Source organism: Amblyomma americanum, chromosome 11 (genome assembly GCF_052857255.1).
Source record: "Amblyomma americanum isolate KBUSLIRL-KWMA chromosome 11, ASM5285725v1, whole genome shotgun sequence".
Lineage (NCBI taxonomy): Eukaryota > Metazoa > Arthropoda > Arachnida > Ixodida > Ixodidae > Amblyomma > Amblyomma americanum.
In genome coordinates, this window is record NC_135507.1 from 95163178 (window position 1) to 95176105 (window position 12928).

The following is a 12928-nucleotide window of genomic DNA, read 5'->3' on the forward strand; positions in this document are numbered from 1 at the left end:
GTTTACAAGAGACTGAAGATCACTGATGTAGATTAAGAATAAAAGAGGCCCAAGGATTTAGCCTTGAGGAACGCATTAATGTATTTCTGTAAAAACGGAATTAAAACCATTATACGTATCAAACTGTGAGCGATTAAGGAGAAGACACTCAATCTATTTGAGTAAACTAGGGTCAATAATAAGATTATTTAGTTTTAATAATAGGAGTCCGTGACATACCTTGTCAGAAGCTTTATTAGAATCTAGGAATATACAGTCAGTTATTGATGATTGGACAAGGATACGGTGTAATGAATGTGTAAAACACAGTTGAGTTTCACATGAGTAAAATTTCTGAAAACCGCATTGTGCCGATGAAAACAGAGTTTGATTCAAGGAAATTAACAAGACTTGTAAATATATGTTCGAACCTTTCGCAACATGAGCTAGTTAGAGAGGTGGGACGATAGTAGGGGAGATGCTCTGTTACCCGAATGGTGCACTGGAATCACCTTCCCAATTTTCTACTCTTTCGGTAGGACAATAATTGCTCATAAGATTATGGGAAATTATTTAGCATAATGAAAACAGGCTGAAGTGTTTCTTAAGAACTTAGCAATAATGAGATCACAGCCTGCGGCGGAATGAAGGTCGAGGTTATCAGTAGGTTTAATGACACTAAAGGTATCAAACAATATTGGCGACATAGTTGCATAGTGGTGATTATGAGTTGTAGGTATGTGTGCATCAGATATGACAAAAGAGTTTTCAGAAAATGAATGGGTAAGAATTGTAGCAACAAGGTCTAAAGAAGTACTTGTTGTTGGGCTAGTTCGTTCATTATAAAGTTGAATGGCGCAAAGGAACAAGCACAGGAAGACACAGAAACAGAAAGAGCGCCTTCTACCAACTGATTTTATTGCGGAAATCAGCATCTTTATACGCAGGTACATTATCATCATCAGTGCGTTATCATAGTGAGGCCAAGCTAACAAGAAAAAATATATATCCAGAAAAAGATTGCACTTAAGCATAACAGCCGGAGAATTGCTACTCACAGAACAAGGCATGAGAAATTTACAAAACATGTTAACAAGATTGGATGACATTATCTACACATGGCCATCTAGAAAATCGAGTTCCCGGCCGCTAAGTTTGACCGACGAAGTGCTTATGCACGTGGGCCCACCTTTTTGTATTTGAAATGCTTCGATAACTTCCCTTTCAAATCGCTCTCTGCCTTTGCCGATAAACTTTGCCTCTTCCAGCACCGGTCCGCAATCTTGACAATCTGTGCAGTGGTCAGGGAGGTTCCCCCTTTTATTGTTTTTTTATTGTCCATTTGTGCTCAATCACTCGCTCATTGAAACAACGGCCGGTCTAACCAATGTAGACACGCCCACACTTGAGCGGTATCTCGCAGAGGACTTTAGACCTGCATTCGGTATAACGTTGCCTATGCTTGAAATATAGTCTGACAAAATTTCGTCTGGTCGGGTAGTAACTCATTTCAACAGAAGAAAGAAAGACGCCGACCAATGGTTTGGGTCAAAACAAGACGTTTCGGCTTCCATACGGAAGCCTTGTTCACTGAAATTTATTCTAGCACAGCGACGCTTAAATACTCTTTAACAATCACCCCAGGCATCTTGCGTAGGTCAGCGGGAGATTTCTGATGCTATGACTAAGTCTTTTTTCAGTTATCTGAGTCACCACGGACTCGATATATACTACCGTGAAATCCAGTTATTTTCTTTGGCGATGATGGAAGCCCTTTCCAAGCAGATATCATGACCTGCCGATACGGCGTGCTCCGCAAGTGCGTTGGAAGTGACTTTCTTGTTCTTCACGTCCAACATAGGTTCTTTCAGACGCCTTTCAAGATTACCTCTCTCGCCGATGCAAACATAGTCGCAATTGGCGTACCTACCCACATGGACAGGTGCCTGCATTTTAACTCGGTGAACCCGGCCTTCCACAAACGTGCCGTTACTGCTTTGCTGATTCAACGATCCCAAAAAATCTGCTCAAGGCCTGAAGATCCTGCCTCGGACCTGATACAAATACGCCGTGAGTAGATGAACTGCGGCTACCCTAGGAATTTTTTGGGCTCCGCTGAACGTCGCTCGGTGCGGTCAGCGGAACCGGTCGGCAGCCAATGCAAAGCACGTGTCGCCATAACTTATGTACCGGGCATAAGTGAAGCACTGGGACGTGCCCTGCGCACGTACGACGTGCACGTTGCCCACGTTCCCGCCCAAAAGTTACAGCACAAGCTAGTGAAGGTCCAGGACAAACTAAATAAAGAAAAATTTCCGGGTGTTGTCTGCAGAATTCCCTGCGCCAAGTGCGACTATGTTTACATCAGCGAGAGAGGAAATTTTGAAAGGCGTCTGAAAGAACATATGTTGGACGTGAATAAAAAGAAAGTCACTTCCAATGCACTTGCGGAGCACGCCGTATCGTCAGGTCATGACATCTGCTTGGAAAGGGCTTCCATCATCCCCAAAGAAAAGAACTGGCGTCCACGCCAGTATCTCAAGTTCTTGGTGATTCAGATTACTGGAAAGACTTCATCGTAAGATCGGCAAACTCCCGCCAACCTATGCAAGATGCCTGGGACGATTTTTCAAGAGTATTTAAGCGTCGCGGCTCTAGAATAAATTTCAGTGAACAAGGCTTCCGTATGGAGGCCGAAACGTCTTGTTTTGACCCAAACGTTTGGTCGGCGTCTTCTTTTTTTGTGTTGAAATGAGTTGCTGCTTATGCTTGATAGCGCACCTCGGGGGACGTTTGTGCATCATGGAGCGTATCTTGCCAAGCTTACATGGTGCTTAAAACAACATTCACACCATAACAGCCCCCTACCTTCTTGATGTTGTGCGCTATTTTTTGCAAATACGACATGGCAATACTTCGTTGCACCAGTTTAGAATGGGCACTGATGAACGGCATGAGGCTTTTCTCGCTGCTTGCTGGGTAGAGCACCGCTCGAAGAGAGTTTAATCTTCTGCAGCAAGACTTGACAAACAGCGGTTATCAGAGGGCAGGGATAACCAGCGTTGTATAATCTCTGTAGTTGCTTTTCAAAGCCAGCCTGCACACAGTGATCACATGATTTCGAGAGAGCGGCGTGTAAGCACGTCATGGCAATACTTCGTTTCACCAGTTTCTAATGGGCACTGCTGAACGGCATGAGGCTTTTCTTGGAAGGGGGGTTATGCACCCAACACGCATGATCTACTCCAGTGAAATCAAACTGAACGTCCAGAAACTGGATCTTGCACCCTTGGGGGAAGTTCCCAAGTGAACATGAGGCCTTGGGAATTGTCTCTAAAAATTTTCCGCTTTGTTGACGATTATTTTATTCTTTTCGACTCGCCTACCTCTTTAAACTTTGACGAAGGTGTTGCTGATGTTCTTAACACTTTCATAGACAATTCCCAAGGCCTCACCTTCACTTCACCTTCGGTCGTGTCGTGCCTTCTTGTTCTCTGTCTTCGTTTCTTTGCGCAGTTAAACATGATTCCCTACCAACTCGCCCAGTTCTCCGTTCTTATTATCTAAAGTCATCTATGAGATACCGCTCAAGTGTGGGCTGGTCTACATTGGGCAGACCGGCCGTTGTTTCAATGAGAGAGCGATTGAGCACAAACAGACCATAAAAAAAAACAATGAAGGGGGGAACCTCCCTGATGACTGCACAGATTGTCAAGATTGCGGACCGGGGCTGGAAGAGGCAAAGTTTATCAGCAAAGGCAGAGAACGAGTTGAAAGGGAAGTTATCGAAGAATTTCACATACAGAAAGGTGGGACCACGTGCATAAGCACTTCATCGGTCAAACTCAGCGGCCGGGAACTCGATATTTTAGATGGCCATGTGTAGATAATGTCATCCAATCTTGTTAACATGTTTTGTAAATTTTTCATGCCTTGTTCTTTGAGTAGCAATTCTGCGGCTGTTATGCTTAAATGTAATCTTTTTCTGGACATATATTTTTTCTTGTTAGCTTGTCCTCACTATGATAACGCACTGATGATGATAATGTACCTGCGTATCAAGATGGTGTTTTCCACAATAAAATCAGTTGGTAGAAGGCGCTCTTTCTGTATCTGTGTCTTCCTGTGCTTGTTCCTTTGCGCCATTCAACTTTAAGGTCTGAAGGAATGAGTTCACCAGATTAGTGTGTTAAGACGATATTTTTTTTATTATCCGGGGGATAATAACGCGCCAGAATTTTCTAATGTTTGTTGTGAGCACAAAGGGAAGAATAAGTGAGTGAAAATATTTCTCTGCGTCTTTAATTGCCTGCACGTAAACCTCGAATGCAGCAGAGCATGAAGCCCGACGTTCTCTAGTGGGGAAAAGCTTAGCGATACCATAAAGTCGATTCTTTTTATTAGATAAGAGTTTTATACGATTGCTATACCAGGGAGCGTTAGCGTGGTTGATAATGTTGTGCTGAGGCATGAACCATTCAGTGAGCTGGTTCCGAAAACATGTTCCAGCTAGCTTGAACTGTACGATTGTCGAAGATAACAAGAAAAATGTCAGTGAAGGAGTAAAAGAAGATAGTCCAGTGTTTATCGCCTGATAATTGGCTCGCTAATAATCGCTTATGACTGTTACCTTTTTTTTAGATTTTGGGCAAGTTAACTTAATAGAAAAGTTAAGGAGAGCGTTATCGCTAAGGCCAGGCGGATAGGTGAGACAATTTCGGGTCGACTAGTGAGGATCAAGTGCAGTGTATTAGCAATAGTAGCTGTTAGTATTTTTGCTCGCGTGCAGATTTGCTGTAACGAGAATACGAAGGATACACCCAAAAATTCACTAGCTAGAGACGAGAATAGCGACAAAATAAGAATGTCGGATCTCCAAGTGATGTTGGGGAAATTAAAATCACCGAGTTGAAATATCTGATATGCGGTAAAACTTATAGTAACAGAATTAATGACGTCGTGAAGTTCATTGCAGATGGTGCCGGAGGAGGACGGAGGGCGATAGACTCCTGTTATGGCTTTCTGGTGCTTAGGCAGCAGTCTAAGTCCTTCTGAACACGTACATGTAAAGAAGTGACATCTTTTGAAATCGCAACCAGCACGCCGCCGCCTCTCTTTTGTTCCACGATCACAGCGAAAGAATGTAAAAGGACGATCGTTAAGAAATATATTGGATTCATGGACATGCGCGGTTAGCCAGGTATTTGTTAAAGTAATACTTTTTGTAGAACAAGTGTCGATAGCTGACAATAACGAGTTATATTTGTTAACAACACTTCTGATGTCAGTGAAAAGAACCAATAAAAAGGTTTTAGATACCCGACCACTACCCTTTACGTGTGCATGGGATGTGCTGGGTTCGCAATCGGCTGCGGAGGAACCAGAGCCTGCCCTGCGCGTCGGAATGTTGGCGATAGCGTCCGTCGCCCAGTCATGCATGTGGCAGCTGTCACTAATAGTAACTTGTTGCAGCGCAATTTGTGTTTTGGGGCACCAGCTCGGCTTTTAGCAAATTCGAGAAGCTTTTCACGAGAGACCCTTTTTGCAGCTGAAAGGTCTTCATTAAGGGTGACTTTAGTTGCCTTGAGACTGTTACGTGTTGCGATAATGGCATCTTTTGTTTTATTCGGCCTGAAATCTCCCAAGAAATGCGTATGTTCGAATGCGTCAAGAAGAAGGAGCTCAGCTAGAGAAGCTAGTTTTGTAGCGATTGCTACATTACGGTAGCATTTCAAGCCTTTAGCGTGGCGGTGGCGGCGCCGCCACGCTGTCACGTGTTTGGTCACGTGGTGCTTGGCAGCTGCCGGCAGTGCAGCGCCGTGGCTGATTCACGTGGTTCGTCACGTGGTTGGTCACCTGGTGCGGAGCAGCTGCTGCTGCCAACGACGCGGCGCTCCGGCGATACCGAGCTGCCACAGCTGTGCGCATGCGCTGTGTCAAGTGGGACGGAGATGAAGGAACGCCCAGCGAAACGGAGCGGCAAAAGACTGACTGCAGTTCAACTGAGCGAGTTCCACTCGGCCAGCTGTAGCTATCGCGTCACTCCCGGTTTAACCAGCGCTAAACCACCGCCAATTTTTCTTTCTGTCTCTTGCCATGCCCTCCAGAATCAGGAATGCCGTAGAATATGAAGTTGTTACTTCGTGACCTGTCATCATGATAGTCTATTCGTGTCTGAGAAGTGCCGACTATATGTATCTTGAAAATTCTTCAGTTTGAGATTGTTTGCTGGAAATTTCACGGCTGACCACCAGTTTTTTGTAACTTTCTTCTAGTACATCTAGACGATTCTTTTGTCCGATATTGTAATTGGTTCCGATATTATTTTGTCCTGTTTTAATATCTTTAACATCGGCTACAAGTTCTGTCTGAGTTTTACAACTTAAATAGAGCGTATGAACTCTTTAAGCAACTGAAAAATAACGTTTAGTAGATCCGTGGGATGGGAGGGCAAAGACTCCATGTCAAGAAGCGATTGAAAGCGCAGGGTTGTCAGTGTCACCGGCACGTAATTGTAAGAGGGCGATTGAAAAGCATTCAGAAGAAACTTCGCTCAATACCATCGACACGGGAACAGCACCAAGGAGACGTCATTACTCCGCCTCCCATAGAAAGGAAGGTTTGTACTCACCTGCATTTTAAAGGGAAAACGTTTGAGCGTATGGTCGAAAGAGCTGTTCCCGTTTCTACTGAAGCGGTAAGCTGGCTTCTTAAGTACTCCATTGCGCATGATGCCGCTGTCGATCCGGGAGGTTGCTTGGAGGTGAGCTCGAAGGACAGGCGCACGCAAGGGGCTTCAAGGCAGGGAGCTAAGAACGCCTCCCATCACTTGCGCAGGCACGAGCGAGATCCGAGGCCAAGGCTGACGAAGCCATGGGCATCGCTTCGCAGGAGGCGGCCGATAACCACGGCACACCCAGGCGGAGCCGATTCTTCAATAGTATAGACTGGTGCGGTTATTTTGCTCGCCGTATCTTGAAGGTTCGTTGTCAGCTTTGAGCACGGGGGAAAGCGGCGTGCATTTCTTGACGACCGCTGAGTAGGTTTGTTGCCTTTCGCCGTCGCCGAGTCATTCAGGTCACTGAGGGGTGCAGGTCAGTCCGATAAGCAGCTCGCTTTGGAAGCCTACTTTCGCCGTCTTCCTGACTGCTGGACTGCCGTCAACGTGTGAATATTTTCAGCTGGATAGAGATTGCGTAAAGCCACTATGAATGATCAGCTATGAACAGTGGCACTAACCGGACCTTTGAAGCCTTTTTAACACTAGGCCTTCACATATCGGTGTTTACTCCTTGTGATTTGATTGTAGCAATAATAAATAGGGGTGGACTGGCATTGGCAGCAGATAATAAACTGTTCAAGCGCAGATTTATTACAGAAGCATCCCTGTTATATCTGCCAATGATATAAAAAAACACATCTGATGTCGTCTCCTCCGATCACAATGATCGAGGAGTAGAAAACGTGAGAAAATTTTGAAAATTAGAGCAGTTCAGCGAACCATGTTGACGATTCCAGACTGTGCTGAGAGGACGCCGACCATGTTCTTTCAGTGTCGCCACACTTTTACATGGTTCTGGTGAAGACTTGTATCCGCCATATGACGAACCACTGCGCAGGCAAAAGCAGAAACATAATTTAACAAAGCGACATGCATCATCAGTCAAATGAATTTCCAAGTGCGCCAACTACTACATCCTTCCAATATCCTTCGCCAACCAATATTTCGCTCTGTCGGACTCACTCAGCGTGATTTATGGGAGAATTTCTCTATGGCTCTCAAAGGGAGGCTCGCAATTACTGTATATCTAATCACAGACATAAGACACGTATTTTTCACGCAGTCCTTTGAGTAGACCTTTTTTTTTCATTGTGCGGCTGTGCAAAGTAAATATCGAGAGTTAAAAGAATATGCGTGCTTTCGCCAGCAAAAATAAATCCGGTTGTTCCTCTTTCTCTTGCTGTTGCCTTTAATCGTATCCAGATTTTGCGCACTCTTTTTCTGTCCTCTCCCAATTCAGTTCAGTTTTTCCTTTCAGTCACCCGCACTCTTCTTTTGGGATAGTAGGCTTGCTTAATCTCATGAAAAGTAGCAGCTCGCCGCCGCGGTGGCTCACTGGCTCCTCTGCTCGACCACTAAACCGAAAGACGGGAGTTCGATCTCAGCCGGGGCGGTCGCAATTCGGTTTATGGGGGTTTAACGTCCCAAAGCTACTGAGGTTATGAGGGACGCCGTTGTGAAGGGCTCCGGAAATTTTGACCACCTGGGGTTTTTTACGTGTCCCGACGTTGCACAGTACACAGGCTTCTAGAATTTCGTCATCATCATCATTATCTGCATGACTTCACCTACTGCAGGCCAAATGCCTTCCTTATGTCTCTCCAATTAACCCTGTCCTTTTCCAGCTGCTGTCACCGTATCCCGACAATCCTGTTAACCTCAGCTGCCCACCTTAATTTCTGCCGCCCCCTGCTACGCTTCCCTTCTCTTTGAATTCACTCCGCTATCCTTAAGAACCAGCGGTTATCTTGCCTTAGCATTAGATGCCCTGCCCAAGCCATTTCTTCTTGATTTCGACTAGGATGTCGTTAGCCAGCGTTTTTTCCCTCACCCGCTCTGCCCGCTTCTGGTCTCTTAACGTTACACCGATCAGTTTTATTTCCATAGCTCACTGCGTTGTCCTTAACTTGAGCTGAACCCTTTCGTTAGCCTCCACGTTTCGGCCCCGCATGTGAGTACCGGTAAGGTATACAGCTGTTGTACACTTTTCTCTTGAGGGATATTGGTAACCTGTCATTCATGATCTGAGAGAACCTGCCATATGCACTCCACCTTCCGTGCCCCACCTTGACCTAAGTAGACGTATTCCTTTACCACTTCCAGCACCTCGTTGCCAATTGTTAACTTCTGTTATTTCGCTAGACTGTTGAACATTACTTCGGTTTTCTGCATGTTTATTTTTAGACCCACTGTTCTGCCCTGCCTGTCATTGATCATGCTGGGCAGATCATCCCGAGTGACTTGATTAGCAAGGAAATGTCATCAGCGGATCGCAGATTACAGACGTACTCTGCATTAACTCTTATCCCAAACTGTTCCCAATCTAGGCCTCGGAACACCTGTAAACAGGCGGTGGATAGCACTGGCGAGATCGCGTCTCCCTGAGTGACATCGTTCCTTAATGGAATTTTTTTGCTGACTTAGTGAAGGACTATGGTAGCTGTGCAGTCGTTGTAGATATCTTCCAGTATTTTCATATAAGACACTTCTACACCTTGATTTCGTGATGCTTAAATGACTACTGAGGTTTCCACTGAGTGAACGCCTTCCCGTAATTAATGAGGGTTATGTATAGGGGTTGGTTATATTCTGCGGATTTCTCTATCACCAGATTGATAGTGTGAATATAGTCTATTGTCGAGTATCCTTTACAAAAGCCTGCCTGACCATTTTGTTGATTGAAGTCTAAGGCTGTCCTCATTCTATTTGCGATTACCTTAGTAAATACCTTGCATGCAACAGACAGTAGGGTGAGCGGCCTGTAATTTTTCAAGTCGTTGTAGTCTCCTTTCTTAAGAATTAATATATGTTGGCGTTCTTCGAAGCTTCTCGTATGCTCGAGGTAATAAGAGATTGCGTGTACAGTGTGGTTAATTTTTCTACCACAATCTCGCCTCCGTCCTACAAGAGGTCTGCTGTTTCCTGATCCTCTCCAGCTGCTTTCTCCCTTTAAATTGCTCCTAAGGATTTCTTTACTTCCACTTTCGTTACTGGCGGTATGTCTCACGGCTGTGCGCTACCGTCTCTCTTATTAACGTTCTTAATACACTGGCCACTGTAGATTTGCGCAGAACTATTCGGCTAATTTAATTATTTTTCTCCACATTGCTAATGACATTCCCCTCCTGGTCCCTTAAGCAAACATCTGGTTTTTATCTATTCCTTGTTCCCTGTACACGTTTTTAGGCTAATGCCGCTCTTAAGAGCGTGCTCGATTTTCTCTGCGTTAAACTGGTTTATGTTGGGTAGCTTGCGCTTATTTGTTAACATCGATAGCTTTGCCAGTTCTGTTATGTCAGTAGGATTAGGCGCTTTCATGCCTTGGCGTTAATAACCAGACTTTTCGTCGCCTGAGATAGCTTGCAGGTATCCTGCCGAACCATCCTTCCGCCTACTTCTACTGCGCACGGCGTAATGATAGCTATCAGATTATTGTTCATTGATTGAACGTTAAGATCGTCTTGCTCACTTAGAGCCGAATATCTGCTGTGCAGCGATATCCTGAATTGATCCATTTTTAATCGTAGCGCTAACACGTTAATGGGCTTCCGCTTCACTAATTTATTCAATTGCTTCTACAGGTATAAGCTAATTCGAGACATACCATTCTATGGTGGCTTCAATGCAACATTCCGGGGACCTTCACTTCCTGCACGATGCCATGGTGCCAGTATGAAGTCTATTTGACTTTTATCCTCCCCATTCGGGCTCTACCACGTCCATTTCTTGTTCTCTGGTTTGCGGAAGAATGTGGAAGAATATATTCATGATCCGTAAATTATTTGTTTCTGCAAACTCTGCTAATACCTACCCTCCTGCTGTTCCTGGAGCTTATGCCATAGTCACCTTCAGCCTGTACTCCGGCCTGCTTCTTGCCTACCTTCGTATTGAAGTCGCCCATTAGTACACAGTATACTGTGATTTTACTTTCTTCATTGCCTCCATCGAAATGCCACCGCCGCGGCTGGGATCCCGGCCCGGCCGTGGTGATCGCATTTCGATGGAAGCGAAATGATGGAGGCACCGTGTACTGTGCGACGTCTGGGCCCACTAGAGAACCCAAGGCGGTCGAAATTTCCGGAGCCCTCTACTACGGCTCCCCTCATATCCTGAGTCGGTTTAAAATGTTAAACGTCACAAAAGCAAACAAAACCTAGTAGCGTTGGTAAAAAACGAAGAATGCCGCCGCTGTAGCCCAATGGCTACGATGCTCGGCTTTTGACTCGAAAGGCCCGGGATATATCCCGGCCGTGTCAGTCGTATTTCTACGAGTACTCTGCGATGTGAGTGCACGTAAGGAATCCCAGGTGGTCTAAATTATCAGGGAACTTCACAACTGCGCCCCTTGTAGCCCGAGTCCCATTAAGGCGTCAAACTCTATGAAGCTGGACCTAGGAGAGGATAAAACTAGGAGCTATGTATGATGTTCTTCACTTTTGAAAAAAACTTATGGAGGCAAGGAGGGGGGACACTATCAGAAACGACTTCATGCGAATCACGATTTTCCGAACTTGGCTGCAGGATACCTGCATTTGTCGCACGACCCTAGGTGTTCTGGTGGAGCTTTAGACCAGGAATATGGGCCGTGAAGGTACGTATGTTCTAGCTCCTTTTAAACGATATTTTTGGGCATACCTTATTACCAATGCTTCCTCCCGTGCTTAAGATCTGTTTCCGCCGAACGTTTGATAGCTCCCGCCGGCGTTTCTTTTTACGCATATTTTGCTCATTCATGTTATCAGGGTGAAGTCACCATTCATTACCAACGCGTTACTGTCTCCTTGTTGTGTTAAAATAATATGCGTTATGGAGCGACAATCACGTATACTTGCATCCATGCTATAAATGCGCGTGGTGAAAGAGGAGAGTACTAACAGCAGCATGAAGACACTCCTAAAGGTGCAAATTTATTAACATTGGAGGAAACATCCACAACGCAAATAACAGTTGCGTAATAAACCAAGCAAGATGGAAACTATTTCCACCAATTCGTACGAAGCACAGCAGACCGATATCATAGACAAAATTTTGTTTGTGCGTGTCCCCGCGCAAAGTTTCGCAGTAATAATTGAGTCTGGAATCTGCTTTTTGCAGCGTAATTATTTAATCCCAGAACCATAATCACACGGGTAAGAATGGTGAACAGCGGCACACAGTCTTGCGTTCCGCAATTGCTTACGTCTATCGCGATGATGACACAATACGAAAGAATGATTGAAGTCGGCGCCTGGAAGTAGAACAGAAAACAAAAGATATGGTCACTTGGTCTTCGACTCGATAGTAACGATTACTCACTTTTACAAAACGATATCGATAACTGCAAGGCTGCTCTGTATTTTCTCGTGGACAGCACATTCCGCAGCGTACACCTGGGGCGCATTACGCTATCTCATGAGACGAAACAACTGATAAATGCCAAAGCATGCAAGGCTCTTGGCACTTAGACAGAACTGGTAGCGATGGCAGACAATGAGTATAAAAAAAGCCTGATAGGAGGTACAATATACAAAATATACAAGGGATCAGCATGCTCTGAAGAACAGAAGAAAAACAAATCGGTCTCTTTGGCAATAAGGTCGGCGAAACAAAATGATAGGCGCAGTGGCATTAACAGTACTGGTAACATTTTGAAAGTATGTATATATGTATATATTCCGAGTCTGTGTACAACGGAGCGAACTTTTATTGCCGCTCGCAAGTATGGCGGGCACTCCTCCGAAGACGAAGATGCGTGATGATGAATATTTACAGATAAAGACGAGGATCGCGCACGGTGCTTATATATATATATATATATATATATATATATATATATATATATATATATATATATATATATATATATATATATATATATATATATATATATATATATATATATATATATAATCACCAAAAATTGAAACATAACAGGATTTAATTCACGACGTTTCGGCTGGAGGACCAGCCATTTTCGGCCGGTCCTCCAGCCGAAACGTCGTGAATTAAATCCTGTTGTTTCTTCAATTTTCTTCAATATATATATATATATATATATATATATATATATATATTAAGGAAGCCAAGAGTCACGGAAACCAGGGGGCATAGGGGAATGTTTTAATCTTTTTTTATTTGTAGTGCCAATCAATCGGTTTAAAGAAAATTACTTATAAAGCAGCAGAAAAA

At 44.4% G+C, this 12928-nt stretch overlaps 1 protein-coding gene across 1 annotated transcript in view; it reads right to left on the reverse strand.

Moving 5' to 3' along the window:
* Positions 1-7367: 7367 nt before the first annotated feature.
* Positions 7368-12928, reverse strand: part of LOC144110541 (uncharacterized) — a 70920-nt gene continuing 65359 nt past the window's right edge. Inside the window, exons 9-10 of the mRNA XM_077643539.1 lie at positions 11940-11987; positions 7368-7590 (exon numbers count right to left, since the gene is read on the reverse strand). Coding sequence (XP_077499665.1) covers positions 7546-7590; positions 11940-11987 — 93 coding nt within the window. The 3' untranslated portion in view covers positions 7368-7545. The remainder of the gene's footprint in view (positions 7591-11939; positions 11988-12928) is intronic.